Here is a 24,145-nt window from a genome sequence, read left to right as displayed (position 1 = left end):
CGTACAAGGTACGCTACTCTTGGTGATTTTTTTCTCCCCCTTAGAATAAAGGAGATTACGAACAATTTCTGCAGTTGCTAAATAGCTAAAAAAAAACAAAAACAAACAAGACCATTTCTTTCTGGAGGAGGTTCCCACAATGAAAGCACGGGGATAAAGGATGTGATGGCCACAGAATTCCATTCATCTAGTAAGTATCAATGCTAATTGATCTCACATGTATAGTACGATCCACAAACATTTAAATTAGGAGACTGGTTAAAAATGACGATAGCTAAAACAATATTTAGCTTAGACCAGGTATACTTGTATCCTGGTCCTGACATTCTTCAGAAAGGAATTAGAAACATTGACCTAGAAATGCTTCCCCTCCAAAGATCTGAGTTTTGATTTTTTAAACAAAAATAGGTGCCTTATACTTCAAACCTCAAGTCAACCTCTACAAATGCTAATTATCTTAGCTGCCGTCAGAAGCAGGATGCTTCAGTAGAGAACGCATCGTCCTTTACTGTGTATTGAGTCATTCAGAACTTCCATTTGGCATTTCAGTTTCGAATCCACAATAAAACCTATGTGTTGTATTCCAGACTTGCCCAAAAGAAAGACATGCACATGCAAATAATAAAATTCTACCACCATTACGTCTGAAAGGTTTAAGTTGATTGCACAAACCACAAGTTTTTGCTTTAGCAGAATTATAAAGAAGTGGATGCTGTGGTTATACCTTGCTGTCGGTCCTCCTTTAGTGCAAGCTGTGCATGCGGGAAGATCTTCTGCACAACTTGTAAAATATTCTCTACTGATCTTTGAAAAAGTGGCTTGAAAATGGGTGATAGTGCTTGTACGGGTGAAGCCTTGATCCGGTTTGAAGCTGGAACAACCTTCTTCATCCGGTTTGAAGCTGGAACAACCTTCTTCATAGCCATGAAAAAGTCCTTTGCTTTTATTTTAATAGAATTAACGTCTAGTAGCAACTTCTCCCTACTTGCATAAATCTGAGGATAGCATCGGCGTAGAGAGCACAGCGCAGCTTCAGTACAGAGGGATTTGATATCTGCACCACAGTATCCTAACAAACAAAAATCAAACGTTACATCAGTCAAGGCCCAGGTTTACAACATGCAACATTTAAGGAATTTGTAATGCCAAAACCAAACAGCTTAACAGGGAATTCAAAGTGCTACCGCTCTGCAGGGAAGTTTCATGTTGCTCACTGCCTGATATCCTGCGCTTATGCAGCTGAAGCAGACTCCTCATCAAAAACTATACTCTTGAGGAAGATGCCCCAGAACCATTTAATGTTCTCAGACAACAAGAGGAACGACAACAAAGAGTAAATAGATGAAAGCATCTCACTCAGATTGCTATGAAGGCGTGCCAGCTGCCTCGTTGACTAGTTGTGCAACAAGGCACAAGAGCATGGGTACTGCCTGGTACAAGCTAAGGTTCTTTACAACTTGGTCACAAGCAAGAATCCGTTTCTGTTTCAGTCTTACCAATGCATTTCTCAGCTAGTTCATCAAGCAACATGTCCGGTGGCTGAGGGGTCCAGTCACGAGTATGAATCTTGAAAATTTCTTTTCTAGCCTGGAGGCAAAATCATTGCATTTTAGCTTGTCCCAAGTTTTCCTTAAAAATACCAGCAAGAAACAAACAAACCAAAAGGCAAACAAACAAACAACAAAAAACCAAAACAGTCCTCCCTCAAAACCCCTCATCTACTAATACACTTTTCTTACTTGCTCAACTTTCAAGTATTTTACAGTTATTTAATATACACTCTGCATTGTCAACCAGGAAATTGAATATTTCTTATTTGTTATACTGAACTTTTTCTAGGAACCTACAGTAAAAGAAAAGGCATTTATAGCTTCAATAACAAGTTTCCAAACTACGAGACCTAAGGACCCAGAGGAAAATACTGTAATGAAAAATTTATCCAGAAACATTTCTTTGCTGTCCAAAAAACTTCTCTAAAGCTTAGCAAGCTTTCATTGGGACAGTCTCATTACTTCATCACATTTGCTTTCCAGTCAGTAAATTCACAGAAAGCACTTCTGGCACAATGCTTCCAATTGCTACAATTACTATAAAGAAGAAAAGAATTATGACTCAAACTACTACCACTGAGCAGGGGCACAATCAAATGCAAACACGTCCCCTATTCATTCATAAGTGAAGGATTGAGACCAAAAACACAACTTCATGATGAAAACACCCAAGTGGACTAAATAATTAAGCAAACAGGTACAACTTTGGGAATGAAAGGTTTGATTATAGAACTAACTACTTGGTGGTATCATCCTGACCATATATATCCAGTACCAGATTTGCCCTCCATGGAACAACGCAGTGTCTCCACGTATCACTCTTTTGTTCAAGTTGTCAATTATTTTTTTTTCCTATAAAGTTGGACTTTGCCATGGTAGCACTAACGTTGAATTTAAGTTCTCACCTCTTTATTTGGCAAGTTGAAGAGGAACTCTCTGCCAAAGCGTCCTGGTCTTCGTAAAGCAGGATCTATAGAATCCAGTCTGTTGGTAGCTCCGATTACCACGATCTCCCCTCTGTTATCTATGCCATCCATAAGTGTCTGAAGAGTTGAAACAATGGAACTAATAGAAAAATATAAGTTTTACTTACTGGTTCAGTAAATTTTGTTACATTCCACATGACTTTCTTGATGCCGGAATAACCTTCTTCCTAGTGGTCATTCAAAACTGGGAAAAAAATAGTCTACCAAGTCGGGGTTTTTTTGATTTGATAATAAATCTGCAGACTGTTAAGTCATCAAGCACTTCAAGATTGTTTGAAATAATCTCTACGTTAATATAAAAGGAGTACTGCAATCTTCTGCTCAGGAAGAAAATCACGGAAAATGTCAACTTTGATTTTAGATGTTGAATTTGTTGCAGTGAGATCTTCCTCATCGCACGATTCTATTTGGATTTAAACCATATTATCTATGGAGAGACCAAGATTAGGACAAGAACAGCACAGAGTTCAGCATGAAGCCAATCAGGAGCTCAAGTTTGTATTCTTTGTATTCAACTTTATCCTTCTCTTGCTGGAAGGACCTGCTTTTTGAGTCTCCTTCTCTTCACTAGGAGCATGTTCCCTCTTGCTTTGGTAATGCTCTTTGTCAGTGGTTTTAGTCTTGTCCTTTGTATCTTGGCATCTCTCTGTAACAGCTGAGGAGGAAAGGTTTTTAGAGCTACATTCAGTGTCAGACTCGAGAGAGGAAGTATGCCGCAATTTCTCACCAGGCTCACAAGACTCTTTGCCGTACAAAATGGTTTCTTTTGAAATGAGGTCACGTTCTTTTGATCTTCTTGCTTTCTCCTTGTCTCCACCGTCATCACATTGGTACTCTGCGAGGTATTCATCATTCCCAGGAGATTTCGGAGGGTCCACGACACTGCACAAAATAAAATCACATTTCTCACTTCTGCTGAAGGACGTGAATATTAAGAGTAAAACCTTCCAACGTCAAACAAACAAAAACCTCTGGACTACAGGAACCCTCGCAAAGATATGCCATTTAGAAACCTCTCCTGTGATTAGGACACCTTCTTCAGCTCCCAGAGAAAGTGCTTTTTCCCCTCTTGCTTCTGAAGCCATTGCACTAAAAAAGCAAACGCATCTGTCTCCCTCCACCTGCTGCTCTGAATAAGAGCCAGAATATTCAAAGCCACTCTATTTGTTCTCCCCACATAGCCGAAAAAACACCAGTTGAAAGAGTTTTCTACCTCTCTCCACGAATTTACAGTCACATATCCTATGACTGCAAAAATAGAAGGCGGGGCTCAGGAGGAACAGCCAGTGCTGGAAATGAAAAAAAGCAGCCTGTTTCTTCAGAGTCTTAAGCCTATGCTACTAGGAACAAAACAAAACAAAACAAAACAAGAGGAGAGGAGAACAACAGCGGGAAATTTACCTATTCTCCAGGTGTTCAATTGCAAAGCCTCCTCTGGAGGATCAACAGTTGTGAATTCAGTGTGCTTAGGAGAAATCAGATCTACATCTGAACCACAACTATTTCAGTAGTATCACGAACTTCTGTTACTCTGAAGAAGCAGTCAGCACCGTTTCTATGTTAGGAAAGAGCTGAACAGAGTCTGTTATTCACATCAAGTAGTCAGGCAGGTTTCTTCTTCTTCAGGCTGGGTTTCACTAGAACATTACTAGCCTGTAAGCCTCATGGCATCACATTCCATCTTGACTGCTGAACCTCCTTGCTCCCTACTATCTTCTTTGCCAAGATACAGCTGTCCACATTTACTTTTCCTACTTAGCTGGACTGAATTTAAGATCTTGCATCTAAGAAAGGGAACAAAAGCTGCTGCCCAGCAGCGTCTGGCTCAGGGAGGAGTGAGAAAGCTCTGTGCAGCCCCCAAGGTCCGTGCAGCAGGAGGCAGGAGGTGCTCCAGGCTCACAGCAGCAGTTCCCCTGCGGCCTGTGCAGGGAGAGGCCCCTGGTGGAGCAGGCTGTCCCCCTGCAGCCCATGGGTCCCCCGTGGAGCAGATCTCCACGCTGCAGCCCCCCTGTGGCTGGAGGAGCCCCCGGTGGAGCAGGTGGCTGTGGCCTGGAGGAGGCCGCGGCCTGTGGAGAGCCCCCGCAGGAGCAGGCCCCGGGCTGGACTGGAACAGGCTGTGCTGAGCCTGCTTTGCCCGTGACGCTCCTTGTGGAGTGATCTCCCTGTCCTTCTGGCAGCCCTTGAGCCCTTGCCAGCCTCTTTTCTCCCCTTGGCGTTGGAGGAGGGGCAGGGAGAGAGCGCTTGTGCTGGAGCTCAGCTGCCCAGCTGAGGAAAACCACCACGGCTCTGTCTTGCCGCTGCTGCAGCACGCTGGTAGCAGCCAGCACCGTCTGTTCTTCGAGCCTCAGCAAGCCCACAGCAGTCCTTCCCCTTCTTGGGAGGACTTTCTGCCCTGCCGAAATCAGTAAAGAATTTCTTCCTAACATATATCAGAAATCTAACTTTTCAGTGTAAAGCTATTAGTCCATGTCCTGTCACTCCAGGCCCTCATAAAGACCCCCTCCCCAGCTTTCCTATAGGTTGCCTTTAAGTACAGGAAGGCTCTCAGCCTGGCACACAGTAAAACTGATGGCAGATCCTTCACTATATTATTTGAATTTCACGTAAATAGAACAGACTATCAACTTACTTAGGAGAAGTAATACAATTTCAGAACTATTCAAAACCAAAGGCATTCCAAACTAAGTTTAAGTTCAGAGGAAATCCAAAGAAAAAACTAATTTTGAAACTAATAATCAGAGACCATAATCTTCTTCGAATGATAGATTTTCCTCCTGTACTGGGTAATTTTGATCTGTCTTTAATGATCATCCAGACATGGCTTTGACGCCGAGTATCTTGCTTTGCCTCTGCATTAAGTCTTCTTCTCATGTGAGGTAAATGTCCTGCTCTTATGGGATGGGCCTGGGAGACATACGCGCTGTGTCTCATGATGCTTGGATATCATCTTAATTCTGGGTGAAGATGAAAGGTCTCACTGCTTCCTGAACAGGGAAGTGGATGTCTGCAGTTAAGAACCCTCTGTCTAATCTAGAAACATGAAGGAAGGAGTTTGCTGGATTGCAAGTGACAGTGAAGAAAGCCACAGATGACATATCAAACTGATTAAAATGTTATTTAGCTCAGGGCATGGCTAATGATGTGGAGCTGGAATAGTTTGACGACTGTAATTACACTCACTATCACTGTGACTTGTTTATAGGATGGTAATGCCTAAAGGTCCCACTGGAGCCTGAAACAAGGTTGTGCTGGGTGCTGCACGTGCATATCTCAGTAGCGCTTTGATAGCTAGTGATACAAACAGACAGAACAGAGATTGAAAGGAGAAACGGGGGGACAGAGATAAGAAGATCTTCCTGCAGGTCATTTAGGGTATCAGCCAGGAGTTCAGTGCATCCAGCTCTCTAGTGCTCTGCTGGCCCAGTGAGATGAATGGAAAACATTGCAGCCTTGGAAAAATAGTGCTTCTTCTAATTCTTTGGCCAGTTTTGATGATTTAGGACTGCTCTATTTATTTATTTATTTATTTTACTTTCCCCATTTGTGCTGGAGAAGGTGAACTTTTAAAATACCTATTCTGAATTCAAATATCATTTTCATTGTTATGTTTCTGTTTTGTTGGCACTATTCATAATGACTTCTACCCTTCAGTGGAAGCAAAAGCTTATCATACCATAAAACTGATAAAACAAAACATAAAACAAAACCAGGCTTAGAATGAAATTTTTGAGGCTTACAAATGCAAACTTTGAAATCTAAGGAAATGAATAATTGAGTCTGACTAAGCATCTCTGGGACTGGAGTGCAGAGAAGGCAGAGTTAAAATTCAAAATTCAGATGGGAAAAAAGCAATGAGAAAAGGTACATTTCAGAGGTTAAAAACTGCAAAAATAAAGTATGAATGACCCAAAACCTCCTTCACATAGGAAATTAAACAATAATAGTAAATGATACTTAAGCCACAGAAGCCAGGGGGAACAAAGAGAACAAATTAGGACAGTTGCATACTCGAGGCAAAAATAGATCAAAAGTTAATGATGTCTCAAATGCTGCAAATCTTATTTCCTGCATCTAACAGCAACAACAATGTGATATTAAGGGCAGTGACAGGATTCCCATTGCAAATGAGGGTAGGGCACTAGGCACAACATCATCTGAGGTGAAATAAAAATCTACAGTGATTCAAGTGAAAAATGACAAGCTGATATCTACCTAGCCTATTAACAGCATTGGCACACAGAACAACAACTCAAGTAGGAAAAATACATCACAATTGTGCAAATCAGGGCTAGTCCCCAGAATGGGAGAGTAACAAATATACTTCTGTCCAGGAGAATGTAAAGAGTGATCCAGACAAGTACAGGCCTGTTAGTTTGACATCAACGCTGGGCAAAGTTTTGTAGCAAGAAGAGATAAGACTAGGGAAGTAGCGGGTAATGTGGAATTTACAAGATAATTTATTAAAGCTAATTTGTTTCCAGAGAATTTAGTAGCTTGCCTTTGTAGGACCAGTGCTCCCCTACACAGGGGATGAACTACATCTATTTCACTTTCTGTGAGCTTCTGATACCTTAGCTATGGATTTGGGCTTTGGGGCTGCAAGTGAATCAAGGGAGTTTGCAATTGTTCACATTGTTCGAAGAGGGAATTACCGGCAAAGGAGAGGTTCCCTGTAGTGATTCTCAGAGACAGTTCTGAAACTGCAGCTGCTAAGGAGGCAAAGACTCATGGAGAAATGTAGGCTGGAAGGGAGCTCTGAAAACCCAACCTCCTATTCAGAGCAGAGATGACTTCAAATTTAGGTATGTTCAGTATGGACGTGGTGGCCGAAGACTAAAAATTACATATGAGCTTTGAGATTTCCAGGTGACATAAAGTTGGGAAGTACTACTGAGCCTGACAGAAGGATATCCCTTGTGATTGAAATGGTTCAGGTGAAGTGACATTTGATAATACAAAGCAGAGCCAGGCTCAGAGATTCTCAACAAAGGGTGTTTTTGTTTTTTTTTTTTTTTTTTTTTTTTTTGTCATGTTTGCTATATGGCAGTCAGGAGTTTAAAACAAACAATAAAACAACAAAACCCCATGTTCATGCACTGTTAACAGAAGAACTGAAAAAGTTAAGTGGTTATATGGTATGTATGGCTATTCTTTTTTTTTTTTTTTTTTTTTCTCCAGTATAAATATACCTGACAGGGCAGCCCTGCCACACATTTAAGACATGAGGCAAAATTCTGCCACTTGTATTCACATTGAACTTAGGAGGAAGTGTTCACAAGACAGAAGGAACAAGTTGCCTATTGTGTGGAAGGGAATTAAAGGACATCATTCTGCTCAGCCAGATGCCAGCTGAGAGAAAAATATGATGTCTCTGTGAAAATGCATTTCTTGAGTAAATATCAAGGAGAATTAGGAAATGTGTAAGTTGGGAGATACATCTGAAATGATGATTGCAGTTGGCTTATGAGGAACTTTGGACAGGAAATTGGTAGAAACTTCCCATTTTAAGAATAAAGTGCACCATAGATATGAAGTCAGCATTCACCTAAAGAGTAGAGGCCAACTCAAAGCCCCCACAACAAAGCAGTGGACAAACCAGAACACTAACATGTTGTGGTCTAGAGTCACACAGATATACATAAGTTTACTATACCTAAACATCTGAGGGGTTCCTTTGAGAGGCGGAGGGCTTGTGCCCCATTTCCATTTCCACTCTCAGTGTCCCCTGCCTCAGAGAAGGATCCCAGCTGCTTGGCTTCCCTGGCCTCTGATGCCAGGCTACCAGAGCAGGTATCCCAGCATCGCAGCAAACAGGTGACAATTTGAGTGCCACAGCAGTCCTCATTGCGAGCTGGACGCTCAGGGCACTTGTGGCCACCCACCTTTGTGAGCTCCAAGGCTGACAGTGACTCTCTGCTGAGCTACCACGGCTCTCGGCTGTCCCGGTGACAGAGCTTTCGGCGCTAAGCTGACTGCCAGGAGAAAAGGCTGCCGTGAAATGGCTGCTCCACAATGCCAGGAGCAAGGTCTGCTGGGCTGGGGGTTCGCAGGGGAGCTCGGCCTTGGGCCTGGCAACTGCGCCTGGAAGCCAGGGACGGCCTTGGTGTGCAGCTGGACACCTGGGCCTGAGAAAGCAAGGTCTCTTTCCAGACACTTGGCACCATCGTCACCCAGTGGCTGTCTCAGGGGGATGAGAGAAATGCACAGCATCTCTTGCTGCCCTGCAGTGCTGCTGTCCTACGCCCTTGGGGGTCTCCAGGATAGAAAAAGGGATGGATTTTGACCCAAAACCCAGCTCCTTTCTATCAAAAGCATCACGTCCTCCTGTCTTTCTTGTATTTGGCTATGACTTTAGGAATCCCTGCAATCCCTGCAGCTGTGTCCCCTGCCAGCTCCTTGTGTGCCCCAAGCATCCTCGCTTGCAGGGCAGTAGAAGATGCAGAAAAGGCCTTGCCTTAGTGGAAGCACTGCCCTGCAGGAGCTCCAACATCCCTCTCAGCAGCACGCTGTAGCCCCCAAATGCCCCCGAAAGGGCACATTTCAGCTACTGGGAAGGAAATGAGCTCGCTCAAGGTGAGCTACCCGCTCAAGGCCCAGGTGTCTGTGAGGCAGTGTTGGCAAGGAGTCCTGTTGTGTGAGTCTGTTCTTTGCGGGTGCTCCGTCCCCACAAGGCTTGCTTTTCAAGGCCCAGGAGAGTCTTGTGGGCACTGGCCTGGGGTCCCAGGCTGAGCCAGCTGCTGGCTGGCAATCAGGGAGGCTCGCTCGGTGTCTTGGCTTGGGTTTGTGTGGCCAGGCTGTGGGAGCGGGGGGCTGCAGGGGTGTCCTCTGTGAGGAGAATGCAGCAGCTGCCCCATGGGAGCTCAGGGCCGCTGCCAGGAGGCTCCTTCCAGGAGGGACCCACCCGCTGCTGCCCAGAACGCAGAGCAAAAGGATGATGTTTGCGCCTGGGGGAGAGCCCATCTAAGAAAGGGAACAAAAGCTGCTGCCCAGCAGCGTCTGGCTCAGGGAGGAGTGAGAAAGCTCTGTGCAGCCCCCAAGGTCCGTGCAGCAGGAGGCAGGAGGTGCTCCAGGCTCACAGCAGCAGTTCCCCTGCGGCCTGTGCAGGGAGAGGCCCCTGGTGGAGCAGGCTGTCCCCCTGCAGCCCATGGGTCCCCCGTGGAGCAGATCTCCACGCTGCAGCCCCCATGTGGGTGGAGGAGCCCCCGGTGGAGCAGGTGGCTGTGGCCTGGAGGAGGCCGCGGCCTGTGGAGAGCCCCCGCAGGAGCAGGCCCCGGGCTGGACTGGAACAGGCTGTGCTGAGCCTGCTTTGCCCGTGACGCTCCTTGTGGAGTGATCTCCCTGTCCTTCTGGCAGCCCTTGAGCCCTTGCCAGCCTCTTTTCTCCCCTTGGCGTTGGAGGAGGGGCAGGGAGAGAGCGCTTGTGCTGGAGCTCAGCTGCCCAGCTGAGGAAAACCACCACGGCTCTGTCTTGCCGCTGCTGCAGCACGCTGGTAGCAGCCAGCACCGTCTGTTCTTCGAGCCTCAGCAAGCCCACAGCATCTTCCCAGAAGGGATCCCTTTCCTTCACTCCTGACAGGCGCCGCCTCCAGAGGCTGAGGGCTTGTGCCCCGTTTGCAAGCGCTTTCTCAGTGCCCCCTTCCCCAGAGAAGGATCCCAGCTGCTTGGCTTCCCTGCCCTCTGCTGCCAGGCTCCCGCAGCTGCTATCCCAGCAGCGCAGCAGCCAGCTGACAATGTGCTCGCCTGGAGGACAGCTGCAATCTTGTCCCATGGCTCGCAGCTCGCCCAGGGATGGGGATCACCTGCTTCCTGCTGCTTTTCTCTCTGCTCTCCTTTCCAACAGCCTCCTGTGCCCTGGGATGGCCCTACCTTGGGGTAGGCTGCCTCGCCTTCCTCTTGCTCCTTCCCCTTCTTGGGAGGACATTCTGCCCTTCCGAAACGAGATGACTTCTGCATGCATTCCTTCCCCTTGTGTGTATTGGCGCCTGAGACAGCAACGGGGTCGTCCCCGCAGCCAGCTGTAGGGCCTGTGCAAGGCTTGGAGTGGCTGCAGGGAATATGCCAGGGGCTCGAGGGGCTGCAGGGAACATGCCAGGGGCTCGAGGGGCTGCAGGGTGTGTGACAAGGCTTTGAGGGGCCTCAGGTCCCGCTGCAGTGGTTGAAGTCGATGCAGGGAACATCAGAGTTGTTGGAGGGGTTGCAGGTAAAATGCCAGGGCTTGCAGGGGCTGCAGGCTGCGTCACAGCTTTGCATCAGGTCAAGACGCATTTTCCTAGAACCATACATTTCCTCCTGGAGGGGCTGAAGAGCATGGAATGGTCTTCAAAATGCATAGAGCAGACCCCAGCAAATGTAGAGCTGCTGCTAGCAAGTAGGTAACTTTATTGTTCCTGTTGTTAATTTTGTTTCACAACAACAGATGCAAATATGTATCTTGAATGAGGGCAAAGGTGACCTTGGATCTGAAGCACACAGGCGTTCGCTAGTGTCCCCCCATCCGGAGTGAATCCAGAATGACTCGGAAGGAAAAATAAAGTCCAAACCAGTGCGTTGTGATAAAGAGAGTTTAATAGGGTAGAAAAAGAATAAAAACCATCAAAATAATAAATAATGATACTTATAGTTTATAATATATTAATATATAAAAATATTTAATACTATTACTTATAATTTTATAAAAATAAAACAATGCCATACTGTACAACACAGTCAATAAAGTGGATTTAATTAAATAAATAAGAAAACCAATAAATTAAATGAAAATTAAAAAAATTAAATTTAATACAAATAAAACCCATTTGTCCCATTCCAGTGAATTGCTATCCCCATCATCACTTCCCATCCCACTGATCATTTGCTATCCCAAAGACCTCCCAGTTCTTATCCCCTTGGCATGCCAGTGCAAGAAGAGCTGCAGGCAGAGGCCTTGCTGAGTGACCACCTAAGGAGAGGAATTTAATCCAGAAGGCAGGAAAGAAGAGCAATGCCCCGAAAGAAGAACCAAGTCTTGTCTCTCAGCCCTTTGGTGTCCCAAGCAGCAGTTGCCATGGCCAAGCTTTCCCAGCCCAGCTGCTGCCAGCATCTCCCCAGCTTGCCATTGCCACCTTCCTGGGTGAGGCGCGCGCGCATTTGCCATTGGCGCTGTTGCCATCCCTGTGAGTGGCAAGCCCATCCCCTAGCTCCAGCACGAGAGAGGGGAGAGGGCAAGCGAGAGGGGCAAGGGCTGAGGAGCGTGGCTGAAGCTGGAGCAGGTGCCTGCAGAGGTCTCTGTGCCTGCCTGGGTGCTGCAGGGGCCGTCGAGGAGAAGCCCGAGGTCGGTGTGATAAATTAGTAGGGGTTTGTTCATTGTCCTTGAGAATTTAAAGAATCTACTGAGGAGATAAGGTTTCACAACTCACGGCATTGTAACAAGGGGACAAAGCAAGACATCCTGTTTTGCCCCCACCTGAACACAAGCACAACGCATGATCACTGGAGGAAGAATAACGACCCCCAACAACAGACTGCGCAGTCTCAGGACAGGTCTCCACAAGTCGACAAGTCAACAGGTCTCGACAGGTCTCGACAGGTCTCGACAAGTCTCGACAAGCCGGAACTTCAATGCTATAAAACAGCGACACTGGAAAGGGGAAGTTGCGTGCTGTTGCGGAGCGGAGACTCCCCAGCCGCCCAGCGCTGTTTTGCTTGTGTCTGCTTACTTGATTAATAAAATAATTTCAATAGACCAGTAAATTGTGTGGTCTAATTTATAACAATTTGGTGCCGTGACTCGGATGAAGGCAAATCTGATTGAAAGACCTTCGGAGGGGGCGCCCCGCTGATTTCAGCGGCCTTCGCTAGGACTACTTTCATTCAAACCCTTCACCGACGAACCCAAAATTAGACACAAGCAAATAAAACCGGTAAACCCCAAGCAACCTTTGTGCACGAAGCCCGAACGAAGACCCACGGGGTGGGTAAGTATAGGCCGGTGTTCCGTTCGGTTGGGGTTGGGTTTCCCAGAGTGTGACAACTGAGACGTCCAATTGCGGACGAAGCGAGAGCGGACCCCTCGGTAGTGCGGTTCCCACATCCCGCGAGGGACTGAGCCACGAAAAGGGGGAGCGTGTGTGTGTGTGTGAGGGCACTCTGGAAGATGGGACAGAAGAAGAGTAAGCCTTCTGGTCCCATGGATGGGGTAACATCTGATGTTAGGTTACCCCGGGATTAATGATTAAAAATTGGCAGGATTCCCCTTTTAGGCGGGGAAGGAATAAAGTAAAAATGATACATTATTGTGTTGAAGTTTGGGGTGGTAAACAGATTCGAGGAGACCACCTTTACTGGCCTGTATTTGGGTCTTTTGAAGATTGGGTTTGTCAGGCCTAAATATTTATGTAAACTCAAAGGAACCCTTTAGTCTAGAAGAAAGTGAGTATGTGCACCTCTGGATAAATTCAGATACGAGGATGCATCTATATCCTCTAAAAGAAAAAGGAGGGCGGGATAAAAAGAGAAAGGACTTAGAAGTCCCGACACCACCCCCGCCCTATATTCCACCGCCCGCACCAACGGCTCCCGTCCTTAATGGACTCCCCGAATTAGCTAATCCAGGAGAATCGGAATCGGATCATGAAACACAGGGGCCGGTAACCAGAAGCAGGGCAAGAAATCAGAAATCTGCTTTAAGGGAGGGATTATATCCCCTACGAGAAATAGCAATTGGGCGGACCCCAGCCAGGAATGGAATATGTGGCCATCCCCATTAACTCTGGGGATGTCCGAGATTTTAAGAAAAGAACAGGAGGACGGTAAGCAAGCTTTAATGGCAACTGGCATAGTGTTTGCAGCTGCTGAGGAATAATTCTAACTGGAATAATAACTGTACATTGTATATTGTATATATAAAAGCCCGGGCATTTTTGTTGAAGTATTCTTTTATTCATATGTTAATATGTAAATATGTAAATATAAGAACTGCCATTGAGGTGTATGTCTAAGGGAACAAAATTTGCCCAGGCATATTATCGGCTCATCAGGTTTAAATGTCCTCAGTGTAATTGTCAACAGGCAGTTAATTTACAGTGGTTTGATTTTATTTGTGTATCTATATATTGTGAATTTTGGAGGGGGGGGAACAGCCTACTCCACCAGGGGCCTCTCCAGCAGCAGCAGGGGGGCTTCAGCTCCAGCGCCTGGAGCGCCTCCTCCCCCTCCTTCTGCACTGACTTTGGTGTCTGCGGGGGGGTTTCTCGCTCTCCCAACTGCTGTTGAGCAGCAGGGTTTTGTTCGTTTGTTTGTCTGTTTGTTTTCGTGGATGTGCTCTCAGAGGCACGGACTGTGTTGCTCATGGCTTGGCTCTGGGCAGCAGTGGGCCCCTTTGGGGCCAGATGAAATTGTCCCTTACCTACCACGGGGAGGTTTCTGGGTTTTTCTCACGGGGGCTGCCACTGCAGTTTCCCACTCCCCCCCCCCCCCCCCCCCCCCCCGAACCTTGCCAGCAAACCCAATACACTGGGGCAGCTAAGTCATTACTGACTTGTAAAGCTTCAGGGATTAAATTAACTAATGAAACCCTAAATGTGATGGGGGTAGAAGGTACTGGGATAACAGTGCCACTTTTGGGGAATACTAAGCTGAGACCAGGGGATAAAATGATCACTGGGCAATTATTGTATGTATCCAAGGCGGAAACTAACTTGTTGGGAAGGGATTTGATGATTAAATTGGGCATTCAAATAGTAAATTGTTAGACTGGAATAACAGTGTTATTAATGGAGTGCTCTCAGGCCCTGAGAGCAAACGTATATTCACCTCTGACTGGAAAGACTCTGAAATGGGGGTGGAAGCAACAATATAGGTGGACAATTTTACCTCAGGGGTTTACAGGGCCACCTATCTATTTGGGTAAATTCTAAAAAGGTTTTGGAGCAATTACAACCTCCCAAGGAGGTATTAATGTTACAAATATGTGGATCATTTTAAGGAAAATGGATACTTCCCAATGGGAGAGAAATGCTGAATAAAGTGATAATGAGGCAAATATTAACTGTTTTACATCAGAAGAGTCATTGGGAGGTGCAAGCAATGTGTGATGTTGTTCTAAGAAAGCATGTCTGTGTAGAAATATATACTTTAGGGAAGCACACATGCAGAGGATGTACCATATGTCAAAAGGTAAATAAAAAAGGTCTTCTGTAACCTATCTAGAGGGGGACGGGAGCCAGGGCTTTGACCTTTCCAAAGTATACAGGTAGACTTTACTGAGTTACTTGTTTGTCCTAATTGACCATGTGACTGAATGAGTGTAAAGCTTTACTGCAAGGGTTAAAGCAGGCCTTAGAGATTGAGTGGGATTTTCACAGCCCCTGGCACCCCTCCTCTTCTGGAAAGGTAGAGCGAATGAATGGTGAAATTAAGAAACAACTAACAAAACTTATGCTGGAAACTAAGGCTTCTTGGGTAAAATGCTTACCCCTTGCACTGTTAAACATATGGATGCAGCCCAGAACTGATGTAGGAATTTCTCCTTTTGAAATGGTATGCCCTATGACTTGGAATTGCCACTTGATCACCCTCAATTCTAATGAAGACTTTGAAAGAGACTCTTTTTAACACCACGATGGGGAAGGCCCCTATGTTGTTTTGCTTACTACAGAAACAGCCGTTTGGACTGCGGAGAAAGGATGGACACATGCCAGCCGTGTTAAAGGACCCACCTGTGACAAGATGTGGGAGATCGCTCCAGGAAACAAAGACCTGAAGCTCACATTGCGACGAACTCGATAGGTACCGTGGGTTAAGGTAGAGGCTCTCCCCTGAAGAACACTACTGCTGCCGAGAAGAACTAAAACCTCGTAGTTGGCTGCAACCCAACTGACGAGTGAGGCAGAGGAGTGAATAAGTGGGGAAAGACATGGGCCTCAGCCATTCCTATCGGTATTTGGGGGTTCTCGCAGTGATTTCATCCTGCATAGCGACTCAACACCACCCCCACCAACCTTTTTAAATGGACTTTAAGTCGATTCGAAGATCAACAGGTTATTGCAACCCAGATAACATCGGGGGGGGGGGGGCAAGCTTTACTTCTACACTATGTCAGCTGATCTCGAGGCCCCGATGCTGGGAATATGTGGGATTTTATTTCTGCCCAAGTTCTAACCTGGGAAGGGGGTACTGTAAATGCCTGAACGTGTATTATTTTACATACCGGGGGTGTGAAACCATTGCTACAGACTGGACACTCGGGGCTGGTCGGGATAAATTCTTACAAGTGGGATATGGGCTGCAAAGTTGTAACCGACAATTGGATCCCCGTTACAGGTGGTGAGGGCATGGTATAGGGTATACAGGAACCTTCCACGGAAATAAAGAAATTTGCAAGGTTCTATATATAAATATAACAAACTCGGACGATACTAGCTGGGTACTAGGAAAAATGTCAGATTTTACGAACACGGAACAGATAGGGGAGGACTCATCCTAATAAAGAAGGGAAAACCCGAGACTTCCAAGGTAGTCGGGCCTAATAAAGAGTTACTAGGGGAAGGTTTGGTTGTTCAGACTGTAAATATACCTGGGACTGCCCAACCTACTACAGTGTTTTCTAATAAGTTGACAGTTATCCTTTCCCACACTGCTTCCAAGCATTGTGAAAAAAAGAAAGGGGTTGTACCCGAGGAGATAACTGAAGGGTACTGGCTATGTGTAAGTGTTAAGCCCCCATATTCAAATTCTTCCAAGTGCAATTGGGGTCAGGAAATCAGGATAACTTTGACCCAAGTTACGGGAAAAGGTAGATGTATCGGCACAGTTCCAAGAGATAAAATGATCTGTGCCATGCCACTGGAAAAAAAAAAAAAAAAAAAAATGTGTACCAAACACACAAATGGTTAATTCCTGCAAATAACATTAGGTGGGTATGTTCGTTGTTGGGAGACACTCCTTGCCTATCTTTAAAATTGTTTAACACATCTCATGATTTTTGTGTACAGGCGGTCATTATACCAAGGATTCTATACCACACTGAAGAGTATATGTATACCCATCACACAGTGGCTGAATACCATCTGGTAAAGATCATACTGGGGTGGTAAGGGATACAATGACTAAATTGCGGGAAGGATTAGAAAAATGCAAAAGGGAAAATGAGGCTCATCAGAATTGGCATGAATCCTGGTTTAATTATTCACCTTGGCTTACCACACTATTGTCAACTATAGCGGGACCTTTATTACTAATAATAATAGCACTGACTTTTGGACCATGTATATTCAATCAAGTAATCGCAATTGTGAAAAGTCGATTAGAAGCTGCTCATCTTATGCTTGTGCGTGCTAAGTATGAATCTCTTGAGCAGGAGGAGGACAACGCAGAAACTTTGATGCTCAGTAAGCAGATATTGCAAAAATTCAATGAACAAAATATGTTAGAAAAAGAAAAAGGAGGGATTGTGATAAATTAGTAGGGGTTTGTTCATTGTCCTTGAGAATTTAAAGAATCTGCTGAGGAGATAAGGTTGTACAATTTAATGGCCTTGATAAAGGGGGAGGATTAAGCAGATACCAGGAGGGGGTGTTGGGTAAACATCCTTGAGTGAAACCAGACTCTGTGAAATTCCTTACCACAAGACATCCTTTTTGCCGCTTCACTTCCCCCACCTGAACACGAAGCAGAGGAACAACGACCCCCCTCTCAACAATAGACTGCGCAGCCTCAGCCAGTTCAACAAGTCCTGATAAGCCGGAATTCAACTGCTATAAAACAGCAACACTGGAAAGGGAAGTTGCGTGCTGTTGCGGAGCGGAGACTCCCCAGCCGCCCAGCGCTGTTTTGCTTGTGTCTGCTTACTTGATTAATAAAATAATTTCAATAGACCAGTAAATTGTGTGGTCTAATTTATAACACCTGGGAGCAGGGATGGCCCTGGGGAAGAGCAGGGCAGCATTGCTGGGCCTGCACTGATGGGGAAAGGGCAAAGGGAAAGCTCTTTGTGCAGGCCCCTGCTCGGGGCAGGCTGCTCTGTGGCAGGGCCAGGCCTCTTGTGCTGGCCTGGGGAGCGGGGCTGGCCCTGCGGGGCACAGGCACTGTGTGCTGGGGATCTGCCAGGCAAGAGAGCAGGGCTCCTGCAGCTTCACGGACCTCCATCTCCTGGCACCACGGACACCTCCTTGCTCCATGCATCCAGCAGATAAACACCTATCAGCCACCTGCTTTCTCTTCTTCTAGAGGAACTGGGAACAGAATAGCAAAACCAAGTAAAACTCAGAAATTGTGAGCCACAGAAGGCCCTGATGCTGTGCAAGAAATGCTCAAAAACAGCAACCACAACTGTGGGTGACCATCACTGGTCACACAACTAAAACACAGTACCACAAGCGGCTGCTTTGCAGAGAGTAACTCCGTCCCACCAACAGCCAGTACAGGGCCCCTGATGGACAAGAAGACTCCCTCTAAGCTCGGGAAGGAGCCAGGAAGGTGCTAATAAGCACCAGGAGAATTGAGGAAGCCCAAAGGCCCTTCTGAAGGGTCACTGAGTGCCCCCTGAGAGGCAGTGCTGGGCAGTGAGGAGGGCCAGGAGAAAGACTTGTGATAAGGCTGTGAGAAACAAGGAAATCCATGGCTTTAGCAGATCCTTAAAGTCCTGCCTGAGTCCCCAGATGGAAAGCAGGGTATGTCTGTGGGTGGAGAAGTAGCCAAATCTTGGGACTGGGACAGGGCTGAAGGTCCCTGCGTGAAGCTGGGCTGATGGAGAAGTGTCCACCTTGCATGTGTGCCTCAGCCTGGGAGCAGGGGCCTGCCCATGGTGGAGGATGGCTGGGCTGTGCTCAGCCATGCCCCAGGAGATGACCTTGCTCTCTTCCTCCACACCACTCCCCACACGGGGCAGGCCCTCAGGAAACACCCCTGAGCCTGGAGATGCACCAACCTGCTGCGCTGAGGTGCCACTACTGCAGGGGCAGAGGGGAGGCTTCGAGAGACACGTGGGGCCTGTGGGCAAGAGTGGTGTGGCCTGGGGAAGTGAGTGCCTGGGAAAAGTTACCCTGGAGCCATAGGAGCCATTCTGGAATGGAAACTTGATGGCAGGAACCGCATTTTTGTGATGGTGCAGAGCTGCTGGGCACATTGTGCAGGGTGCTCTGATGGACTTTTGTGTCCTTTACTATCGTATATTAAGTGGTGCTTTTCTCTGAAATAGAGCAGCCAACAGAGGTGTCATGGGTACTCTGAGATCATGAAATCCATCAGAAAGCTGATCCCAATGGGATGTCTGATACGGGGAGGTCAGGAGAAGGCTGGATGGGAGAGATGTGAGATCTGGGGGAGGGAATAGGGGCTTGGACAGCAGAAATGAAGGATTTTGTAGAGGTAAATTGGTTCAGGTTATGCTAATGCTGCTGTAACTGTGACCTAAAACAATCACATGCGGCCCTTCCCCACTTTCAATCAGTGACGTTAAGTCACAAATCTAAATGCTGCTCCACACCCTGACAGGAATCCACTACTCCAATGTCTGAACTCAAAGATTCCCTTGAAGTCAAAACTCAGCCCATAGCCTCTTTCCCTTCACTTTCCTCTATTGCTCACCCTGATCCCTGTCCTTAACATGAGCATTAAAAGGCTCTCTTTAACCCTGGACTTCTAGGCAGACCTGAACAAAATCGTAAATTGCAAAGCTTGCCAACAATTTAACCACAGGCTTGACACCCCAGGCAGCACACAAAAGTCTTCAACTAAAATTTTGCCTAAACTCTAACTCGGAAAGGTGAGCCTTGTTCCCTAATGCCATACATGAACACCTAACAGCCAAAGCCCCTGTTCCTGTGCATTAACCTCACCACCTTCAGCCCCTGTCCACAACCTTAACTTCACGTGCTTGGCCCCTTGTTGCAGGAGAAGAACTGTGAGGCTGCTGTGCAGTCACTTGGCATTCAAAGATGAATGTGAGGGGCCATGGGTCTGATCAGCTTGTGGGCCACAAGGAGGAGATGGGTGGGAATCCTATGAACCCTACCTCAGGATCTCATGCCCCAGCAGCAGGAATGTGACTGTGGCAGGGACTGTGAGGTCACTTCTGTCTCTGCACTTGATAGGCCAGCAGCAGGAACTTGTCACGCAAAGGGACTGTGAGGTCACTTGTGTCTGGAGGTGGCAGGTCAGCCTTGACTTCTCCCTGGGATCTGCACTTTTGGGCTGACATCTGGCAGTGGCCCTGCAGAAGGCACCTGCTTGGCATGCTGACTGGGGGATCCCCTCTGCCTCCAGAGCCAGGAGGACCCAGGCAGAAAGAAGGCCCCAACATGGGTTGTCCTGTCCCTTCTGCTTGAGTCCATGAGTGGGCAGCAGCAGGCACAAGGCTTGGCTGTGTCTCCACAAGAAGCTGCAAGGCCAGCAGCAGGCCCCTGGCTTGGGAGATGCTGCTGAGGTGACTTGTGTCTGGTTGGCTGAGAGGCCGCAAGGAGCCTGCTGGGTTGGGATGCCTACTTCAGGAGTGGTTTCCTCCCTGATGGAGTTTACTTTGGTAGTAGGAAAGAGCAGGAAAGAAAAAACTTCCACAAAGTGCACCATGGATGGTTGGCACTGGCCACAAGGAAGAAGAAATATCCAGGGGAAGAAGTGGTCTTGCTGCTAGAGTCTGAGGCAAAGAAGGCATTAAGTACCGCAGCCTTTAACTTATCTCGAGATCATTACCAGATTTCCCCCATGTCCAATGAAGGATGATGATTCTCCTTAATCCTCTTTTATTTAAAGTATTTCTATAAGCAGTCTTTATTGTCTTTGACAGTAATAGACAGATGGAGCTCCAGCTGGGCTTTGGCCTTTCAACTTTGACCTGCACAGCCCCATAGCATTCAGGACACAGCTCCCGAGAAACTGACAGCATGCATGAGAATGAAGAACAGAAAAAGTAGAATCTGGCAGCCTTCCACCCACTGTTTTTCTGTGACTCTCTGTTGCAGTTCCATTCAACTGGTTACTCCTGTATTATCCAAATGTTCATAATGCTCGTAGTGCTACTATCTTGTCAGAGATAGCACAGTCACACAAAGGTTGAAGCATCTGCCTGCAGATATGAACGGCTGACAGAAAGGAGCATCAGTGTGGGGGAATGTTGAGAAACTGCAGGATTTTGCCTAAAGTAACTTCTTGATGTTTACAAGGAGAAGGACCCAGTCCTGCACCAGAGGAAGAGTAACCCCATGCATTAGGGCAGACTGGGACCCTGCTGAGTGAGCAGTGCCCAGGAGGAGAGGGCCTGGGCACCACGAGGGATGCCATACGAGCAGTAGTGCCTCCTCACGAGGAACCAGGCCAGCTTCCTACAGAGCTGCCTTACGAGGAGCATGGCCACCAAGAAGATCTGAATTACCAGACTCAGCTCAGATCCCCTGAGACACCACACAAACAGTGAAAACAACTAGCCTGTAAAGAGGTGCAGGTCTGGGAGTCACTAGGACATCCTCATGTGGAGAGGAGCAATGAGAATGGCAAGACTCAAAGTCCCAACAGGACTGAGGTCTTTGTGTCCATGGCTATGGCTGTTGTCACTGTCACTGAGGCCTATGAGGAGACAGCTTATTCTTAATGCACCAGGGCCTCATTGCCTCCTCGCCCACACCATGAAGCAGGCAGGGGTTGTACCATTCTCCTGCACTTGGCCATGCACATCCCCATCTCCTACGGCCCCACAAAGAGCCCTGAGCAACCTGTCAATGGAAAGATCTCCCTTCCTTGAGTTGGGAGTCAAGGCCAGGCCCTTGTGATTGGTGACAAACATCCGGTTTGTCCACACATTAGTGTCACCTTCACACAGCTTTTGTCTCCTTGTCCTCACTGCCTCCACTGTTCTGCTCTAATGAGCTCCAAGGGAGGCTGTGTCAGTGCTGGCCCTCAGGAGGACACTGCAGGAAACTTGCCTCTGACTTGGACTTCTGGAGAGCTGTCTTCAATTGTCTCTGAGTGCCTGAGGTTCGTGGGCTCATCAGCAAAGCCCCCAGAGGGGTGATTGCAGTGCCTTGGGCTGGTGCTGTGCTGCTGAGCTGGGCAGGGCTCGTGGGACAGAGAGAGCTCGTGGCAAGAGGGCCGTGGTGCAGAGAGACAGCTGTGGCCAGGAGCAGCTCCTCTGCACAGTGCAGCAAGGCTGGGGGCTATGACCGCAGCTGGCATGGGGAGAGCAGAGAAGGAGAGAGGGCTTGGATCCTGTGGTTCCACAAGTTTCACATACACCCAAATCTCAAGCCTGTGCCACACTGCTGCTGGCCTAGGCCTTTTACTTCAGACGTAGGCCTTTTCCTGCAGCATATACCACATTGGTCATGGCACAAAAATGCTGTTTCTACACCAACGTTCTGGAGCCTCCTTCATGTTAGGCCACATTTCAGTGTCCTTCATGCTGCTTACAGGGTTTTGTCTCATGGATGAACTGGATCACAGAATCCCAGAATCATCTAGGCTGGAAGAGACCTCCAAGATCACATAGTCCAACCTCTGACCTACCACTAACAAGTCCTCCAGTAAACCATATCACAAAGGATCACTGAGTATTCTGAAGCCCAATACCATGCTACTGTTGTTGTGATGATGATGATGATGATGATGATGATGATGATTAATATCATTACTGTTATTATTACTTTGCCTCTGAAGCACAGAATCGGAGAATCATACAACAGTTGAGTTGGAAAGCACCTCGATGATCATCTAGTTCCAACCCCCCACAGGCAGGGACACCACCCCCTAGATCAGGTTGCTCAGGGGCTCATCTAACGTGGCCTTGAACACCCCCAGGGATGGAATATCCACAGCCTCAGCCACAGCATTCCACTCCCTGGAAGGCAAGTCATCAAGCCCCATAGACTTGTACTTCTTGAGCTTCTTCAGGTGGCATCAAATCTTCTCTTCACTTACAACAGGTGGGAATTTGCACCCCCAGCCTCTACCTATGGGTTCAGAGAATGAAAGTCTTGGGAAGCCTGACTGGCAGGGAAGACTGAGGCAAAGAAGTTGTTGAGTCCCTCAGGCTTCTCCATGTCTGTCATTACCAGTTCACCCTTCTCATCCATCAGAGGGGGTACAATCTCCTTGGCCTTTCTTTTATGAGCAAAGTACCTATAGGGTCTCTTCCTGTTATGCTTTTCATCCCCAGATAAGCTGAGTTCCATCCATGCCTTGGCTTTCCTTATCCCATCCCTGCACATCCAAAACTGAAACATGTGAGAGGGCCTGGGAAAAGTAACCCTGGATCCACAGAAGCCATTTGGGAAACAAAACTTGTAGGTAGGAAGTGTGATTTTGTGGAGGTGCAGAGCTGATGGGCACATTGTGCAGGATGCTCCTAAAGACCTTTGTGTCCTTTTCCCTCCTGACTACAATGCCACTTCCTTCTCAGGAATGGAGGAGCCAACAGAGGTGAGACAGATACACTGAGATGGTAAATGTCATCAGAAAGCTGATCCCAGTAAGATATGGGAAGGTCAGGAGCAGCCTGAACAATAGAGATGTGAGATTTTGGGGTGGTAAGAGGAGCATGACAGCAGAAATTAATGATTTCATAGAGGTAAGAGCATTCATGCAATGCTGGTAGTGCAGTAAAACTGACTTAAAACAGTCATATATGGCCCTTACCTTACTTGAGCTAGTAATTTTAATGCTAAATAAACCTAAATGCTACTACAACAAACTGAAAGGAATCAATTTTCTCTCTTGATAACCATAATCTTTTCACTTAACACATACATTAAAATGCCTTATTTAACCCTAGATTCCTTCGTAGACAAAAAACACTTGTAAACCACAGAGCTTGTCCATACCTTAACCACAGACCTGACACCACAAACAGAACACCAAACAATCCCACTAAAACTTTGCATAATCTCTAAACCAGAAAGTGAAAAAGAGATACCGAAGGGGCTAGAGAAAGCTCATCTCTACCTCAGGATCTCATGGCCCAGCAGCAGGAATGTAACTGTGGCAGGGACTGTGAGGTCACTTCTGTCTCTGCACTTGATAGGGCAGCAGCAGGAATGTGTCACGCAAAGGGACTGGGAGGTCACTTGTGTCTGGAGGTGGCAGGTCACCCTTGGCTTCTCCCTGGGAGCTGCACTTTTGGGCTGACATCTGGCAGTGGCCCTGCTAGGCCAGCAGAAGGCACCTGCCTGGCATGCTGACTGGGGGATCCCCTCTGCCTCCAGAGCCAGGAGGACCCAGGCAGAAAGAAGGCCCCCAGATGGGTTGTCCTGTCCCTTCTGCTTGAGTCCATGAGTGGGCAGCAGCAGGCACAAGGCTTGGCTGTGTCTAGCCAAGAAGCTGCAAGGCCAGCAGCAGGCCCCTGGCTTGGAAGCTGCTGCTGAGGTGACTTGTGTCTGCTTGGCTGAGAGGCCACAAGGAGCCTGCTGGGTTGGGATGCCTACTTCAGGAGTGGTTTCCACCCTGGTAGAGCTTTCTTTGGTTGTAGGAAAGAGCAGTAGAGAAAAAAATGCCAGAAAGTGTGTAATGGAAGGATGGCACTGGCCATGAGGAGGAAGAAATGTCCAGGGGAACAACTGGTCTTGCTGCTAGAAACAGAGGCAAAGAATGCATTAAGTGCCTCATCCCTTGTCACCAGGTTTTTCCCATAAATTCCAATAAGGCATTA

General features: G+C 47.2%; 2 protein-coding genes across 2 annotated transcripts in view; both read right to left on the bottom strand.

Annotated features, from left to right (window-relative positions):
* LOC311216333 (olfactory receptor 14C36-like) overlaps positions 1 to 24,145 on the bottom strand; it is a gene marked incomplete at both ends in the record, with an annotated part of 60,411 nt that overhangs the window by 23,718 nt on the left and 12,548 nt on the right. The window lies entirely within an intron of this gene.
* LOC311216613 (ATPase family AAA domain-containing protein 2-like) overlaps positions 1 to 24,145 on the bottom strand; it is a gene marked incomplete at both ends in the record, with an annotated part of 35,489 nt that overhangs the window by 1,370 nt on the left and 9,974 nt on the right. Inside the window, 3 exons of the mRNA XM_084298145.1 lie at positions 725 to 1,069; positions 1,497 to 1,587; positions 2,456 to 2,615. Of these exons, the coding sequence (XP_084154271.1) occupies positions 725 to 1,069; positions 1,497 to 1,587; positions 2,456 to 2,615 (596 nt within the window). The remainder of the gene's footprint in view (positions 1 to 724; positions 1,070 to 1,496; positions 1,588 to 2,455; positions 2,616 to 24,145) is intronic.

The sequence above is a fragment of the Netta rufina genome (genome assembly GCF_964035555.1).
Source record: "Netta rufina genome assembly, chromosome: 18".
NCBI classification, from domain to species: Eukaryota; Metazoa; Chordata; class Aves; order Anseriformes; family Anatidae; genus Netta; species Netta rufina.
The sequence above is the reverse complement of the archived record's forward strand: the minus strand, read 5'-3'. Positions and strand labels throughout refer to the sequence as shown.